Raw genomic sequence first — 18,992 nt, 5'->3', positions numbered from 1 at the left:
CCTTTATTGGAGACCGGTGGGGTCATTTATTATACAGAAGTAACATCACACCATTCTCTTCCAATTTAATTCCTTTTAGTCTCCTTATAAATCTGTAGCAAAAGTGCACTTTTAGCAGTTTTTAATCTATAGTATATATCTTTCAATATTCTCTCTCAGTCAGGTATTTTATTTGTAAAAATGTCTCCCCAGATATACAAAATACATGTCTAGTGTACTACATTAATTTTCGTATTTACTGTTTAGATTATTTTTAACTCAGTGCTCTCTTTTTTTTAAATTTTTTTTTGCAAGACTTAGTGATGACAGGCTTCTGGTAGCGCCACCAGGAGAGGACTCACAGCTTGTGCGTGAACAGGGGGAGCAGACTCTTAGCCAGGAACAATTTTCACACAATAGGAACAAGATGGCAAGAACGTTTGCTGTTACTGAATATGTCCCTTAAAATGACAGTACTCTGTATAATAAAAAATAATTAAAAAACCCAACGTCCATATTTTATCTTCTGGAAGAGGAGATGTGCCAGGAGAATGGAACCTGCACCCAGATGGAATACAACGGTAATGGATTAAATTGCATTTTGAAGACAGGAGTTAATTGCTAACATTACATTTCTGCTCACGGTAAGAAGAAACAGATACATACAGCCACAAGAAACTGGTTGTGAAATGCTGTTTTCCTGAGGACGATATTTTGGTAAATATTTTATATCCTGTACAAGCCACAGAATTGCATAAGTTAAATGTCCTCAAGAACAACAATCACCGGTACATACCATGAACGGCTGTGCTGGGAACAACCCCACAGAGGACAGCTCTTGCGTTACCTAACAAGACAAAGAGAGGAAAACACTCCTTTCCACAGGTAGTTTAGAGCCAGCTGCGACAAGCTTTGGCACGGCAACAGGAATTTTTTGAAAAGAAAATTACACAAGATTTTCTGAGATTTCTTACATACTCCCTTAGCCTTTTCATCCTAGTTATCCTTGAGATTATCATATATACACATGTAACGGATAATTACTTAATCTCAGTCTTCAAAAGACTAACAATTTCCCCTGTTAAGCAAGGCCTATAGAGGTAAAACAATCAGAAGCATTTTTAGGGGCGTGGTATGATTCCCAGATCAATACAAACATTACCACCAGATGAAGAACACTTAGCAAGGTGATGGTCGGGTTGGTGGGTTTGTTATCCTTCTTACAGGTTCATTATCTCAAAGACTGAGAACAACTGGATTAGTTACATAAGTAAAGCTCCCCTTGGTTAACCCTTCACAATTAGTGCTGTTTCTGTGTATTAGCATAGATTCAAAACACTAGTTGCATCAGTTTGCTATGTATTGAATGAAACGGTGAACAGATCCTGTTTCTGAATGAGGGCACTTTTGGTTTACACAATAGCTGCAAGAAATGCTGGAACTTCAGCTTTCCTACAGCAACTGGTTGCCAGACATATTCTTCAAAAGGTAACTGCTTTTCCGCTCCCCTTAAGTCTGCAGCAATGTGGCTTTGAGTCAAAACTTCTGCTTCAAAAGAAAAACGCACTATAGACTAGGCTGAATACAGAGAAAGTTCTGTACCTTCTGAAGAAGAAGCAGAACAGTAAAAATAAAAATATAAAAAGAAGCAGTGCTGTTAGTGTTATCTAAAACCAAGATAATGCATAATGGGGAAATTTACAATGCTGCACAGAGAGGTTTTTTTGTCTGTTTTTTTGGTGGTTTTTTTTTTTTTTTTTTTTTTTTTTTTTTTACAAAAATTACAGACTTGACATTTCCAATATGTCTTAGCTTTGTACTGCTTCTCAAGTCTGAGTCACCAAAAATATCCAGCAACCAGCTGCTGTTCATATCCTAAAATATGCCTTCAGCTGACACTGAATATTGAAATCATTCTGCTAAAATACAGAAAAACGACGATGGTAGAAACCAAGGTATAGCCTCAGGCCAACATTAAATGGTAAAAATTCTACAATGCTACTTTTAAATCTCTTCTTCAGTTCGTGAACAAATAAGCAGCCAGGTTTCAAGTAGAGGTAACACAGATTTTGGAAGATAGCACGTAAAAAAAGCCCAGAAAGAAAACTGGAACAAAAGCTCTTCTTGTTACGGCAGTCAGCACTAATCCTCCACGAAACGGCAGGGAGAAACCTTTATTTGCCCTGCTGGATCTGTCCTGGTCCTACAGCAACAACGAGGAACTGCTTCTGCTGTCACAAATATGTTCCATTTGGACATATCTTGATCCCTTTTTTCTTTTATTTGTATACATGTATCTTTTGTCTTAGTCTCTTGACTGGTAGAAGAGGATATATCCAGATTCTGAGTTTTTGGAAATGTCTGATGTTAACCCATAGAATTCTTCAATGGCCTGGGCATCAATTTTCTGAAAATTAATGAGAGTTATAATTAGCCTCAGTCAAAACACAGCCCTAAGAATCCCTCTCCCAGACCAAGCATTGTTTTCAGTCCTTGGAGGTGATGCCGGAAAGTCACGCAGTATTAATACAGCAGTATTTCAATATCATTGAATCCAACCAAATACAACAAAACCTTTTTCCACTTAATACCTTATTCACTGTTGAAAAAAAGGATGAAACGATAACCTCTCAGAAGTGGTGCACTCTTAAGATGGGTTATAAAAAAAAGGGATTCGTGAAAACGTATCCTTAAAAGAGTATATGACATTTTTTATATTTGCTTTCTCATTCAGACTGGTGTTACCTTTCCTGACTATAAGTATGCCATGTAGATGAAAAAAAGCAGTCACTGATCAGCAAAGAAGATTTTTATACAGTTGAGAGTACATAAGCACCATCTTGAGCAGATTTAACATTCAGCTAAAATAACTCCAGATTTTAAAGTTCTCGTGGCCCTCTTACATACAGAAGTCCTGCAAGTGCTACCGGTAATTCTCCAGGGAATCTGTGGATCCCATCTGATCATTATCTTCTGGTCTTATGAGAGCTTTCCTTCCTTAGGACTTGCTGGTACAATGCCTACTGGGATATTATTTCTCTTCAAACACAAACCTTGTGATAAATTATTTGCCATATTAATAGAATTGGATGGTCTGCTTATATTTAAAGTTGTGAACTACGTGCAGAAAACCACTTTTTCATTTTATACTCCAACCAGCAAGGCCTGTAGGGCATTTCAAAGGGCTTTTAAAGATGCAAGTTCTACAGTCTTGATCCCGCTCCTGAGAATGACTGGCTTCACATTACTGAATTTGATTCTGCAGTCAGAGGAGAGCAAGCATAGAGACTAAACCACTGAAATAAAATACTCCCAATGGCCCGTGCTGCCCAGCACTCCACTGTGTTTTAGTATTTTAAAATACCTTTAGGACCATCCTATGATTCTATGACTCTGAATCCGGACAGGTGAGAGGCTGAAGTAGCCTGGATTTGTTGTGGAAGACCAAAGGAGACTAGCCTAAAGTTTCCCTTTTTCTCCAAGGAATAAAGTTAAGGAAGCAAACATTCAGAATACAAGAGGCTCTGGGTTGAACATCTGCTTTCATCCTGAGAAGGAGTAGCGGAGACCAACTTGTGCCTACATTTTAAAAGAAAGGGACCATGCTATGACTCCATCAAGGAGCCTCCTCAGCTACAGAATCCATTTGGCAGTGCACTAAATCATTGCTAACGGAACAGACTGTAGCGTCATCAGCAAACACAGAAGCATTGGTTTCTCTAAGTGGCACTGCCAAACAATGTGCAAGTTTAGGCCATCCTTTTCCCAGACTTTTTAAAGCACAAGAAAAGACGACATAGTAAATTTCCAGAAGATGCATCAACTGCTGGACAGAGCTGCAGAGATTCTCCCTGGATACTTTTTGTTAAACACTTTCTGTTAAAAAAAATAGGGGGGGAAACCCCCAAACTGATGTTTTGTCTTTCTTCTCCATTCAAGGACTTCAAAGAAGCTCAAATACCGTACTGAGGGCTTTGAATTTTCACACAATTTATTAGCATAACATCTACTACAAACTGTTAGATACACATTTTAACAGAAAAATAGCAAAAGAACATCCTTCAGTCCTTGTAATATTTTTAGCAGACAACTCAAACATGTTTTATTTTAAGTGCCAACTATCTTGCCAGGCAATCAAGTCTATTTCCACTACTCATTTTGAATGCAACTCAAACATTTGATATAGATTAATTCATCCTACAGATATTTTTAGTTTTACCACGGCAAAACTGACTTCCTTTTTTAATTTCACTACCCATAGAAAACACAGTAGAACTGTAAGAGGATTATACAGACTCTATTCTTCCCTCTTCAGTTGACCACAAATATTGTGGACAGCAAAGTTTTACCCAGTTGCAACCTTAGAGTAACAACAAGTTGACGGTTTCACAACTACTTTTAGGACTCTGCAGCCTCACCTGGCATTAAGATGATTTTTCCTGTTAACTGAGCTTAAACATCCTTTGCTCGTTTCCAGACAACTATTCTTGTTCGCCAAACCAAATCCTTTTCTTGCATACCATTCATAGCATTCAACTGAACGCTGCAAATCTCTGAACAAATATTTAAGCGAAGACACACAATCATTCTCCCCCTTTTTGTCAATTTGGAGAATGTCATGGATGGACACTTTTCCCTCTCTGTTTCAGATAAACATTGTCACTGTGATGTATCACTCAGCTGCTCTAATGACAACATGTCAAATTAGCCAGAGATCATTTACTCAGGTTTCTCAATTAATTTGGCTTGGCACAGTATCCCATTTGGACCGATTTGCCTCCTGGATTTGATGCAGTTGCTTTTCACATATGCTGTAGTATGTTTGATTATCATCTATCTTCAATTTAATTGAAAGTTGGCCTTCCAACCAAATCCAAATAGATAAATAAATATGACTTCACCACTTCTGACATTTAGTGGGTAATAAGGATAAACTACTTCCTATTGACAATTCAGAGCTATTTATTCAGATCACTTGCCAAAAACAAAACAAAGCTTTTTAACTGTATTTAAGGGGGACAAGCTTTCTCCTGTGTTCTGCGAGTTGCGCAAGGGCTATGGACTCATCTGCTGAAGTCTGCTGACTAATACCTGTTCTGTTATGTAGTCAGTTCACACCTAGAATGTTAAGTCTCCAAAGCTTAAAAATAAAAAAAATCGACTTTCAGGTTCTTAACAGTCTCTGAAGAGTAGAAGGCTCCTGTGGCTAGCCCCAAAACCAGAAACTTATGTACAATTCATGTTTTAGGGGATTTGGGGCTTTGGGTTTTTTTCGCCACTCCACTTTTGAGGCCAACCTCTAATGTCACACATAGCAATACATTTCCTGTGGTGTCACCTTATGGCCAATCACAAGCAGTTTGAAAATAGCACTTGGTCAAGTTCAGAGTAGATATTTAAATCTCTTTAGGCAGCAGATGGAACTGACAAAAGTAGTTGTGGCTTTACTTCACTTTTTCAGCAAATAGCCTGCAGCACCAGTAAGGAACTAATTCTCAAGAGCTGATGACTAAGCGGGGAGAGAGAGAACAGATGAGTAAAACTGCAGCTACTTCTTCCATCAGCCTGTAGCATCAGGAGAGGAAGAGCAGCCCCCACTATCCTGTTCTCCTTAATCACTGCATCGCCAGAAATTCAGGTGAGTTCTAGAAGGTCAAGGAAAGAGAAAGGTTGGTACTTCCTAGGCAGAGGGAGGTGAGATGTAAGCTTCATGTTCATCACACACTTAGAAAGCAGGAGCAGCTACAATGGATAGTCAGTGAAGAGATCCTCTGGGACAAACCCAGCAGGAATCCTCACGCTACACTCTTCAAAGCAGGTCAAGGAGCAACTGTTCACCAGAAAGGGCCAATGATCTCAAATGACTCATGTGAAAAACTCTCATGCGCAATTTTTCATGCCCTCCAGCAGTAGGAAAACCAAAGCCTAAATTTTACAGAAAACAAACACCAGCCAGGGAGAATCTTCCAGCAGGAAAAGTAATCTTAAACTTCCAGATCTGCAGCTGGGGCAGAGGTAGCGCTACAGGACAGGGCTACATGGCTAATTCTAACAAAGACAGTGAAAATTAAAGAACCATGGAAAACACAAAAAGTAGAAATTTCAGATCAAAGAGCTTTATTTTTACGGCATTTTAGACAAACTCTATAGAAGAGGAAGAATTTAAAAAAGGAAGCCATGATTAAAGTTTGAAAAGCAACTTAAAGGGGGGGGGGGAAGCATCCCTCCAGGAGAGAGGAACTACATTCTAGCTTACTTGTGACAGCTCCTTGCATTTGTTGCACAAACAGTACAATTTCATCTTTACAAAAATCAGTCCTACTGCGGTATTGGTTCTACTGTTTGATATTTGCTTAATAATTACATGAAATACATGGATATATAAATATTTTGGATATTTGTCTTTACAGACACATTAGCAGAAAAGTTAAAAATTTAAGGGAAAATCTGCTTGAGCAGACTGTTTAAACATTATCGCCAATAGCCCAAACATGTTGGTGCACCCGCAGGACCTTACTACCATCTCCCAAATCTTTTTTTTTTTTTTTTTTTTTTTTTTTTTAACAGTTTTTCTACACTTCAATTTGTTGGGGAAAACTGCCTACAAAAAAAAGGTTAAAGTTATTAAATGCAGCAACAAAATGCAACTAGTACAAAGAAGCCCAAAATGCAACAAAAAGAAGCCCAAAAGGTGAAAGCCCAAAAGGGCTGAAATAAGAGCATTTCAGATCTTGAATAAGAGAACTGTGTTATTTCAGCCTGAACAGGCACACACTACCCTATGTCTGAGGTGTCAATACAGCCCTCCTGCTGGTTTGCCATTCTCCACAATATTTGTATAATGAAGAGGCACAAAGATACTGAAGTTTACTTTCAAAACATCCAAAATTATCCTGTGTCCCTTTTTCCTGGAATAATTTCACAGGTGCAAAAGCTAATCCCAGACATAACAGGAGAGCTGGAGAGTAATGCTGTCTACACTTGTTTTCACCATGTAAAAGCACACCTACCTCTACAATGTCGTCATCAAACAGCAACCAAAAGCCATGGCTCTTCACAATAGTGATATAATGTCCACGGTTTGGACCGCTGTCAGAAAAAAAGGATTGAAGACTTATTACTCTGGTGCCGACAAAGGCAGGACCACCGCTCTCCCGCACGATTATAGCTATTACTGGCGGAATTAGGTTTCCCAGCTCTTAATGTTGTCTAATACTACTCAGAACGTTGTTTAGATTCTTAGACTTTGCCAAATTGCTTGAATTGAAATATCTATCTTTGCTACTTGCAAATACAATACAATACAATCAAAACACAGAATTTGTAAATATTTCAGATAGTTATTCAGATATTTCAAAAAACAAAATTAAAAGCCAGTTATTTCAATCACTGTTTGGTTGCATTCATCACTGCTGAGTATTTTGACCATTGTTCAAAAATTTTAATAACTGTCTGAAATATTTTGTTTGCACAGGAGATATTTTTTTAATTCTCAGTGTGGTTTAGTCTATGGCTGACTGCAGACAGGCTTTCTGCGACTGCTGTTCCCACTTTTCCGGTGGCAGTTTCCCAGCCCGATTCTATCGCCTGGATCCTGAATGCTTACCTTGAAGGGAAGGAACAACAAAATGACCTAACTCAAAGGGAAATGGATCTGCAGAGTAAAAGCAGACGGATCCGCCCTGAAAAGGTAGTTGTTTGGGATAATAAACTATATGGATGGAAACTACGAGCTATCAATCTACTAACCTCAAATTCTGAGCTAAAAGTCCAGGGACAGAGTGGGGAAAAAAAAACAACTCTCTCCCTCTGAATTTACCTTTTACTTAGCATCTACATAAAGCTTTAAACCAAGCTACATTCATAGCAGCTTCAGGCAAAAGGACATACTTCTGTAGTCCTTCCAGAATTATTGATACACTTCTGCACATTATCTGTCACAGAATGAAACTTCTTTGTTTAGAGCAAGTACATGAAGAGTAAAACTGTAAGGGCAAAATATTCAAAACAAGTTCTGAGAACTCAAATATTTAGAAAATACAGTTTATCTTAAGTCTTTGGTATGTTCCTAGTAAGAATTGAAACCATAAGAGTCACAGGACTCCTAAAAGCCCTGTAGAAGACAACAGGTTTAAAAAGAAAAAGCAAAGCCATTTAACACATCTGAATTATTAATCACCAGTGTTAAGACATATCAGTGTAGTTACAGGTATAGCAAATTAAGACTATACAGAAGAAAACGCATAGGACGAGATCTTAAAATAATAAAAATAATTTAAAAAATAGCACAACCATACCACAACAGAAATGACCTAGAATTATTATGTAGTTTATTTATATGAAATCTATGCAATATTGGTATGTTTGATTATATTGTCTTGCTCCTCAGAAAGATATTTCAAAACATTTGTGTACTGTAATAACTTATTACTTTAAAACTCACACTTCCAGAAGGCAGATATATTTTTTTGCCTTCCATGTCTGCTTTTTCCCTAAAAGTTTTTAAAACTTTTTCTTCTTTGCTTTTAAAAACATAATTAAAGTCACTATGACAACAAGAAATATTTCACAATGAGAATAAGGACATTTTAAAAAAATCAGCAGTACACAGTTTATTCCACATGGTGGCACCAGCTTCTAAAAAAACTTAAATGGTTCAGCAAGTAGCAACATGAGACCTGTAACTTAATTCTATTTTAGTAAGTGTTTTTCCAAGATTTGTTTTCTATTTCATTTAGCCTTCCTGGAAAGCAGGGGTGGGATAGGGTTTTTTTTGTTTGGTTTTTTGTTTTTTTTTTAAGACTGCTTTTACTTTGCTACAGCTCAAAGAAACACCTTGTCTGAATTGCCACCATATTTGAAAGGTGGTAAAAGAGCAAACCTTGCACTGTGTACTCAGAAAGCAAAATTGAAAATAGCAAAACAGTAGGAAGAGAAGACAAAATTTTTTGAAAAAACAAAATACATTCGGATAACTAGGTCTGATGTTGCCTAGCATACTCCCACATTGTCAGCCACTGTACTGTTACAAAATGGCATACGGATGACAGACTCCTTTGAAATTTCAAGGAAAAGCATTTAAGGCCCAGAAAGCACAAACCCAACATACCTGCCACAGTGAACAACTACAGCCACAAGGTCATACATTCTGTCAGGATTCGTAGCATCTCCTGAAGTGTTAAAGAGCCGGAGCTCCAAGGGAAAGACTACACGGTAGGAGAGTTTGGTGTATCGATGCAGCTGGTCCATGTATTTGAACCTTTTTAAGTGCAGAGCTAGAATCATGGGTAACTTTTTCACTCTCATTCTGAACCAAAAAATGTGTTACAAAAAGAACAAAGTATTAGCAGATCGCCGAAAACAAAGCTTTGTTTAAGAACAGTTTCAATAAGAAGGAGCTTCTTAAAAGGCATCTAAAACGTTAATGAAGATTTTCAAAAGGCTGCATTTCTCATTCCAGTGAGAATAGGCAATATTTATTCTGAAAGGCTACCTACACAAGTGACATCTGAATGCAGGAAAACTGCCTAGGATGAAAACCTCAACTTCTCATCACATCAATGGAAAGAGATGGAATAAATCTGTCTTGCTGCTCTGCCTGTGACCAAGTATGAGGTGAGAAATAAGATTTTTGTATATAGTATTCATAGTGAAAGCAGATAGGATGGTTTTCAGTAGCTTTAAGCTGATTAATGCTAACTGGGGAAAATGCAAATGTCTGGAAGCACCAGATAGAAGGTCTTCTGGGAGGAATACAAAATTAATCTTTTCATTTCTCTCTGATAAGGTTGCCACAAAGTTACTTGGTCTCTCCACTTTTCTTTACTCCCCTCCCCACCAAACACAGACCTAAACAGTCTTACATTTTCTTTCTCCTGAATTCACAAGGTGTATTTTTCCAATAGCCGCCTATTTGAAGAGAACATTTACATTAGCCTGAATATTTAAACCTTACCTCTTCTGTGCTTCCTGTTTACTGCGGCACTGCTCACAATAGTATTTATATTCACTGCATAGAGTTTCAGTATTACTAAATCCTCTGTGGAAATTAAAGCAAAGTCAGATAAGCAGGGATATTTAGTCAGACCATCCAGTTAAAAATTAGTGCTACTAATGCTAAAAAAAAACCAAACAACACACAGAAGATTAAATTCCTCTTATTCATATCGCTCATACCTCCCAAACATATTTTAGGTCATTTGTCCCAGTCTCAGGACGTAGCATCAATGTCCAGCTACAAAAATTGGGAAATTACGCCCTCGGGTATTAATTGCATACTTTCTGGAGTCAAACACAATAGTTAACAGCAATAAGGCGATTGTGTTTTGTTTCCAGAGATAGCCACTCCATGTTTTCTTTGGTGGCAGATATTAAACGTTAAGATCTACAGCCACTAGCCATCGACTAGACAAAGTCTGGATTATCTTTCAGCTCCTAGCAATTATACATCTGTCATTAGCTATTAAAAAGCCAGGTGCTATATGCAACTTGCAGTATCCTAGCAGCTGATAAGCCTTGGATCCAGCAGTCAAATACATGGAGCAAATTTCTATCAGAAAAAAAAAAAAAAAGACCATAAACATCAGGTCCAGACAACTGAAATGCAATAACAATGAAACCAAACACACCATGTTTAGTCTTGGTAAAACCTGTCTATATGATGTAACAAATTAAAATCCCCATAAAAGAAAGTGAAAAATCAGTCTTACATACCACTAAGAAATCATTATACTCATTAACTACTAAAAACCACGAAGAAACCAGCAGCTTCAAAAATCCACAATAAAGATAAAGTGAATAGCACTCTGAACAGAACATATTTTACCATAAGTCGAAGCCCACAACTGTTGCACAACAGAGCAACTAAGCTAGGCTCTTTCCTTCTGACAAAGGGCAGGTATTTTTTTCCATTCACCAATATTTTCATTTACCTTAGACAGTGTGTAATTGATGTATTTTGTTCCACATCAACCGATAGATCCAGAAAGTCCTCATCTTTGCTACTAACCTTGAAAAAAATAAGAAGAAATATTTCATAACAGTTTAGAACCAGCAGATTTCTTTTAACCATTTCTAGAATGGTGCAATGTCCTCGTTGCAAGTAGAGAGCTTCATGATAAAAAAAATAAATATACACACACACAAAAGCCCTTTCTTGAAGTAAATTAAAACTGAGGAAATAATCTGATGTGTTGTTACAATCCAGAGATAAATATTAAAAAAAAAAAAAAAAAGCCAAAACCCAGGGAAAAAAAAACAAAAACAAACCCCAAAACCTTTCTTGCAAAACATCTCTCCCCCTTAAGACACATCTGCTTACTTCAATGGCAAAACCAAGTTTTTAGCCACTCGGAGCCCTCAGAGTTGGAGAAGCTTTAACTGTATTCCACTCTGCTGTGTAGACTGATACAGCTTTTTGCTGCATTTCAGAGCTTAACAGTAAATACTTATAGGAAACACAGAAACAAGCAGATGGGTTTTCAATGGGTTAGCAGAAGGAAAACCATTCTTCCGTTTGTGGAACAGTCACATTTAATTTCAAATTTCTTGAGACAGTCTTATTAATGCCATTTTTCAAGCTTCTATTCACCATATAGCCATAATTTTAGATTTAAAATGCCAAGAACAGTCATTTCAGTTGTAATCACTTCTGTTTTTTTTTCTCTCCCCATCCGTGCTTTCAATTTTTAGAAATATTGAATCAGACTTAGCACATAGCTAACTACAAATTCCTGGTCTGAAGGTGGTGTGGTTCTTCTAATTCTAGACTTTGTGGTGCTTCTTTTGCTCTCATATAGAGTGGCTATGAACCAGCACCAAGAGGCACAGACTTCCAGTTTAAGAAATTCAGTTAATCCCAGAGTTATATAAATAGCGAGCAACTCTCATGTAGAAACACAACATAAACTATCAATCACTGACACAGGAAATAACACGAAGACAAAAAGGCAGCTTATATCAGCCAGGTGCAGACTGCCTCGATGGAAACAGGGAGGAGGAACAGAAAAAACACTACGCTTTTTCTGAGAAACATACCTTAATGAGTATTGGTTTGAACATAGAGGTGATACAGTCATAAAATACGCTATGCTCCATATTTTAATAGAGAGAGTGCAATTTCATCTATCCTAATGAATGAAAAAGTGTTCTTAGTATTAGGGGTAATGATCCAGAACCTGTGAAAAATCTAAGAGGTTTTGTTTTGTTTTAAACGTACAGCCTCACAGTTAAGACATCTGGTTTCATTGGTTAGTGTTCCTTGGAAGATTTCATGGACCCACGTCAGATCAGCCTTGTCTCCTTCTTCGCTCTCAATGCTGCCATTCTGGAGTTTGCCATTCTGCTTCTCCTGCTTTTTCTCTTCTTGCAGTAAGTCAGCAATAGTGTTAAGTAGGTAGTTTAGGAATTCATGTGCATCCTGCTGCATATAATTATCAAATAATTCTGGAAAGGAAGAGATCAAGGAGAATGAAAAAATACAGGTACTTCATAATATCAAGTTTCTATGCTTTTAGTAATCAGTGCGTGCCCTTCCCCCTTCTCTACCCTATTATACAATTGTGGGTTACACTGTTAAGAGTCTTTGAAGAATTGTACTTTGTTGTTCTTGCAACAGATGTTAGGTTACCCTCATCTACTCCTCAGCTTGCAAGAAACCGACACCTAAGAAATAACATAAAGGAAACCTAGTTTGGGCATTTCTTGGAACTGACGAAAACCATATTGTTTTTTAGGTATTTTTTGTTGGTTTTTTTTTTTTTTTCCCTTTGGGGAGGGAGAGAAATAAAGAAATTCAGATGTGTTGCCTTCAGCCTCAGTTCATTAAGTCCAGCATCAAGGGGCAAAAAAAACCCTACTGTAAGTTTGTTATCCTTTCAAGTTCAAGCAGAGACGATAAATCAATGTACAGAACTCTTCCTCACAAAGTAGCCCTAGTTCTCATCATGAGGAATTTACCCCACTGAAAATATAAGAAAGCAGGCTAAGGATGGTTAAGTCTCCTTAGAGAGTTCAACTTTGACCAGCTCCGTAAGGTCTGTTTAGCCCACGACAATTTCTAGGAATGACCCAAAGTACGCTGACTTGCAGCAGACCTCTACAGAATATGATGCCAATGTGGAATAACCGAAGTACAGAGACTGGTATACATGCTCTGTACTTGGTCTAAGCAAGTACAGAAACAAAGAGATCTAGATAATCCTCTTACGACCCAGCACAGTTGTGATATAATCTCTTCCTATGCTACAGAAGTGGTCAAATTCACACCACAAACAGAATTTCAAAGATCTTCCAGAAATCTGTTTGACAATTTGGACTCACTTAAAAAGGAAATTGTGTTTGTTTTCTATGCTTAAATCTCCAATGCTTAAATCTGCATAAAAATTTCATTTATTCATTTACCATTTTCTTTCCTCAATCGGGAAATAAATTTCTTGGGTGGGATGACTCCCACCTTCTTCTTTTGCGTAGCAATACTGTTGAAGAGATCAGAGAGGCATGTCAGGAGGCTTTCCTTCTTTCGAGGCTGCACTTTGTACGCCAAAACTTTTTCCCGAAATGGACGACAAAAATAAAGTGCCTGTAAGACTGAGTTGCAGTAGCAGGTATTGCCGAACTGGTTAAAACAGAACAAAAGGAAAACAAATGTTTTCATATTAGGTCTGTTAAAAAGTAATAACAGAAAGAGGTTGCTCATTAAGAATGTCACATACTGAAAATGGAAAAGTCGTCTGTCAGAGTTCATTTATTGGGGAAATACTAGTAGGCATGGTGTAAAAGACTCATCCTTGTATCATCACAGCTGGTAACAGCAAGAAAAGAAAGACAACAGTCACAGTGATACCGGGCACACCAAAAAAAGCAGGAAACCACTGACAAAAAAAAAAAATATATATGATTGAGGGCTCATCACAAAATCAAAACTTCTGGAGACGCAGCACGCTACTAATCCTGATAGGGGAGATCCTGCTGATAGCGATGTGTAGGAGTGCCAATGATCCAGCAGAACAGAGGGGCACAAAATCAGAAAAAGGAAGAGACAGCATCCGTCAGCATCACTATGTCTCAACTGCCTTATAGTAACAAGAGCTCAATGCATGAATTCATGTTAGATTTGCCTGTGTCAGATACACAAAGTACTTTTGAGAGATAGTTAGCAAGGTATCTGTTAAATATTTCCTGCTTATAATGAAATATTATGAGAAGTACATGATGCAGGCAAATTCAAAGAGCAGCTGGTTTACATCTGCCATATCTGAAGGCAGTGTCATTTCAGAGAAAGGAGGACAGTGATAACAAATTCCAGAGGCAGTGTTCCACATTGCTTAAAAAGAAGAAACACTCAGACCGCTGAGATATTAGCACATCATCCACGAGAAATACATCATGGTTTTCTGAGTTGTTTGTTTTTTTGTTTTTTTTTTTTTTTTGTTTTTTTTCAATTTATTGTGCAACAGTATTGTACAATGTTGCTGCTTAAAAAAAGTGAAACAAATTCTGGGTTTGCCAGTCCCCAGATATTCTGGTAATGAGATTCTGCATCTCAAGAGCATTGAGAGCAAAATATTTCAAATAAACAAATGACCATACAAATCTGACTACAGAACGCATAATATTTTGTTAAGTGGTACTCAGAGAATATGGCCACTACTGTTCACCAAAATTTGGTGTGATTACTGTAGCAGAATGATTTCAAGTTAATAATCAGTTTGATGACTGAAACAGAAAATTAAGTTTAATTCACACAGATAAAAAGGTTACAGCATTACAGTTACTTTAACATTAATTTATACCATATGCAAACAACACAGAACAACAGTTAAAATTTATTGACATAAGGAAAACAAATATGCAAGCTGAACAAACATGCGAATTACAACAGAACCTAACTCATATGCTTGTTAGTGACCTAAGAAAACAAATAAGCATCATGCTAACTAAATTTGCATACAAGACAAAACAGGCAAGAGAACTACCAAAAGTCCGATTAAATATTGTTTTCAGATGAGACATCTAATATAGTCGTCGATAACAATCCCAGAAAATTAAGAGACCCAAGAAACTACAAATTAGCCATACTAAAAAAACAGGAGGTCATGGTGCATCAATAGTCAAAAAAGGTGACAAAGTAATTAATGAGATTTCAAGAGTGTATTCATGGAGAAATCATATCAAAAAGCATGAAGTCAACTCGTTATACATGTCCTGCTTTGATGCTATCCACACAGAGAGAAATTATTAGAACCAAACTAAATGGAAAACTTAAAGGAGTTAAAGAATTAAAATTCCATCCAAACAGCTTTAAAAATTCATGACAGTAAGATGCAAGATGTTTTTCAGTAGTCAAAATGATACAGTAAAAAATTCACTTTATGGCATGCTTTAGGTTTTAAAAACGTTCTTCTAAATAGTATTTCAACTCTCTTTGCCTGCTACCACCTTTACATAAAATAACATGGAAGAACTTTTATTCCTGAAACCAGTATCTTGCATGTTAACATTTTAGATGTTTCACTGCATACCAAGTACTTTACAAAAAGACCACATGATGCATTTTATTTCAGCAATTCTGACTTTTTTTCATATTAGAACAAAATCCTTCCAACTTTGAGCAATTCAGGTCCTTGGGAAACTTCTGAATATCTCAATTCTTGATCTATCCTTCCCTGTAGTAGAGACAGTTCTCCACAAATAAACAATATCACATAGCAGTGTCACACTTTTAAACCGCAATCAGTTTGCATTTAGGAGTACAAAGTAGTCAGATTTTTCCAATCATGACCTTAACTTTGATATAAATTCTTCTGAAAAAGAAGAGGGCTCTAACCATTTGTCTTTGACAGAACCCTAAACCGCAGGTTGGCAAGACAGTTCGCAGTGGGAATATTTCCAAGCCTGAAGTGACATGCACAGATCAAATACACAAATATTGTATAAAGTCTAATGTGACCTAAAACACAAAGGAAAAACAGGTACAAGCACATAGGTTTTAAAATATTTTTGTCATAGTTTCTGTGGTATAAATAAATATTTTTAAAAGATGCCAAAACATAGGGGCTTTTTGCTTAAAACTGACTGCATTTAGAGTCAACATTAGCTAACTACCTAAGAACTTGTAAAATTTTACACTTCCAATATAAAAGTAAAGTCTGAAGGCTTATTTTAAGAGAAAAGCTTTTTAAAAAGAAAACTGAGATGAAATTCTAGAACAAAAACATTGTTCCATCCCTCTTGCACTTCAGTTCAACATTACACATAATCGATTTTACCAGGCTGTCAGAAGGAGCGGTCAGATCCTTCTCATATACTCTGCGGTGGCTTTAGCAATAGTTTGACTGCAGGAAAGCTGGTTCAGCTCACTGATCCAAACCGAAAATAACTATTAAATAAAAATTTAAAGCCTCTATTGTCCACGGGTTCAACACCTGATTCTATTTGCAGTGCGACCACACATCTACTAGTATTGACGCTGAAGTCATGAAACTGCCCTCATTAAAGTGCTCCAATTAACTTCAGATCATGAAAGAACTAGAAATAACTTAGGAAAAAGCTCTGCAGAACAACAGCATGAAAATGACCATCTTAGAGCAATTGGTTGCAAGAAATAAAGCACAACAGTATTAGTCATATTTTGTCCTTCATAACAGAGAATGGATGTGGTTATAATAATTCTGGTTATTTTTAGAATGCTATTTTTCCTCTTCACACTATTCATCGCTCTGCTATTTATGTCACAATTGGAGATGCCTTCCATTTTTCTCATTATGGTGCAACCCTCAGCAGCTTTGGAATGGCCATTAACACCATACTTAAGGAATATAACTCGATGTGTTTAGATAGTTTGGTGTTTGAGAACACAAACTGCTAGAAACCCACAGAGCAGTCAATTAAATAAGTTTGTAATGAGCTGCAACAAATAATACTTTAGTAGCTATGTTAACCTTATTTGGTGCGTCAAAATATAGATCATCTTTCAGTTTTCAACAAAACGTACCTAAATGACTGGCAAACAGAAGTATACTTATGTTTCTAGTGAGTTCTGCCAAAATTGTATTTTCTCATCATAAATATGATGCCACAGACCCACTGTTTCTATTAACTAACTTCCTATATTCATTGGTAAAAGATGTTACGGGCGCAACTGCCTTCCTCCTCCAGAAGCACTGGCAAGATCAACATCAATGCTCCATTCTCTCCATAGTTAATTTAGGTAGACAATTCTTATTGCCCAACAGATCCCAGTCAGGTCTATACAAGCTGAGAGACACAAAATATAAACCTTTTTAGAAGAATTCACTGTTATACAGGGCTGTCAAAAAAATAAAAGAAGGAGTATTACTACATGTAAGAAAATTATCAACCAAGTCAATATCATTCATCTCCTGGCTATGTCCTCACATAGAAGAACTTCCACTAATCCCACAAGTAGTATGTTTTTTGAAAAGTAACATGTTTTCATTTTAAAAACTCAAGGCTTCCATACACTGCAGCATCAGCATAAAATCAAATCTCTCTTCTCCAGAAGAGCCTATGAATAATGTTCACCCTTTATTAATGTCTTTTCCAACTAAATATTGAAATCCAATAATTAGAAACATACCTGAGTAGGAAGGTTTCCTTCAAAGACTTTATAATAAACATACTTGTTTTTCTGTGTTTAAGATGACATTTATATCTTGGTTAATAACAAGGCATAGCACCATATTGCAGGATGTGGTGTTTATGCGGAGTCCCGCTTAAAGTCAGAAATGCTCATAAAGTTCTAACAGAGTATACTGTTAAATTCAAAATTAGGATTTGAATTAAAAAACAGTATTTCAACTGCAGAAAATTTACTTACATTGACCAAGCCAAAGTAATGTTCATTCACAGGGAACTGTTCGGGACCAATCTCTTTCTCCAAAGCAGAGGCATTGGCGCCCTATAAAGAAATAGTATGTTTATGTTAGAGGAAAAAAAAAATCCTAAAAAAAAAAAAAAATCCCACAGAGTTCACACTACTACTATAAAAACAAAGCAGCTAAGGAAATAAATTACTTCAATTGAGAATTAGCATTGCATGTTTCCTATGTTGTTCAAAATTAAATCAATATGATGCTTTATTACTATGAAAGTTTCACTTAAAAACTAAGCTTCATCAGTCAGAGTTAGAGCTATTTGATCTAACAGAAGGGGTTTTTACATTTGAATTTATTTGAAAGTTAACAGCAAGAAATTTCTTCTCACCTAAGACTTCAGGTTAGTCACAGTGACCTAGAAACACCAATTTAATTTTAGCCAAGAAATGCATTGTAAAAATAAAGAATAAAGAAACTTATAACACACAGAGAACTTCTAAACTTAGAGGACAGAAACCATATGGGTTACAAATCCCATGAAAGAAAAAATGGGTTTTTTGTGATGTGGACTGCACAAAGGGTTTGATGTGGCTGTTTATTATTTGCAACTTATATAAAGAATTCTTGGAAAAATCTTGCCTTCACTGACACTTTACATAAGAAATACAATAATTTTCTAACATTATTTCTGGAAAGTGCTATGGACAAATGAAGCACGATTACAAAAACCAAAACGAACGGAAAGAAGAATTTTATCAGATATTCCTCAAACTCAGAATATGGAAAAGTGCTTTGGCTTTGTTACCCTTAATTTAAGGACAATGCATCAAGCTTATAGTGCATTTTGATACGTCCTTGAGTCTCCAGCAATACACTGAGGATAGAACTTACTTTTTTTAGATACAACTGAAATATACCACTACACACCCATTTGGTCCTAATTGTCACATAGAACAAGAACTAAATCATACCAACATTTCAATTTCAATTTTAACTTTGCCTACTTTGAATTCAAAGTGGTTTGTGCATCTGTTTCCATCTTTTCCCTTGTTTTTTAATCCACCGATACCTTATACCTGAGCTTCCACTTGGGATATGGTACCTTCCCTCATAATACTCCATCTTGTTCTCTAATGTTTCTCGCTGATCTTCCAACAGTCCTTAGCTGCATCTCTG

The 18,992-nt window shown here is 36.6% G+C and overlaps 1 protein-coding gene across 5 annotated transcripts in view; it reads right to left on the bottom strand.

Moving 5' to 3' along the window:
- Positions 1-18,992, bottom strand: part of LOC309675861 (ubiquitin carboxyl-terminal hydrolase 12-like) — a 31,714-nt gene continuing 12,722 nt past the window's right edge. For 2 of the 5 annotated variants that reach the window (XM_082488266.1, XM_082488270.1), the window contains exons 2-8: positions 17,819-17,899; positions 13,381-13,594; positions 12,197-12,423; positions 10,911-10,987; positions 9,935-10,018; positions 9,089-9,286; positions 6,194-7,068 (exon numbers count right to left, since the gene is read on the bottom strand). In XM_082488266.1, the coding sequence (XP_082344392.1) occupies positions 6,759-7,068; positions 9,089-9,286; positions 9,935-10,018; positions 10,911-10,987; positions 12,197-12,423; positions 13,381-13,594; positions 17,819-17,899 (1,191 nt within the window). In that variant the 3' untranslated portion in view covers positions 6,194-6,758. Of the gene's footprint in view, positions 2,387-6,193; positions 7,069-9,088; positions 9,287-9,934; positions 10,019-10,910; positions 10,988-12,196; positions 12,424-13,380; positions 13,595-17,818; positions 17,900-18,992 lie in introns of those variants that run through there. The other 3 variants (XM_082488267.1, XM_082488269.1, XM_082488268.1) reach the window with 3 other exon arrangements.

The sequence above is a fragment of the Vanellus vanellus genome, assembly GCF_965231255.1.
Source record: "Vanellus vanellus genome assembly, chromosome: 10".
Lineage (NCBI taxonomy): Eukaryota > Metazoa > Chordata > Aves > Charadriiformes > Charadriidae > Vanellus > Vanellus vanellus.
This window is presented reverse-complemented; position numbering and strand designations above follow the sequence as displayed.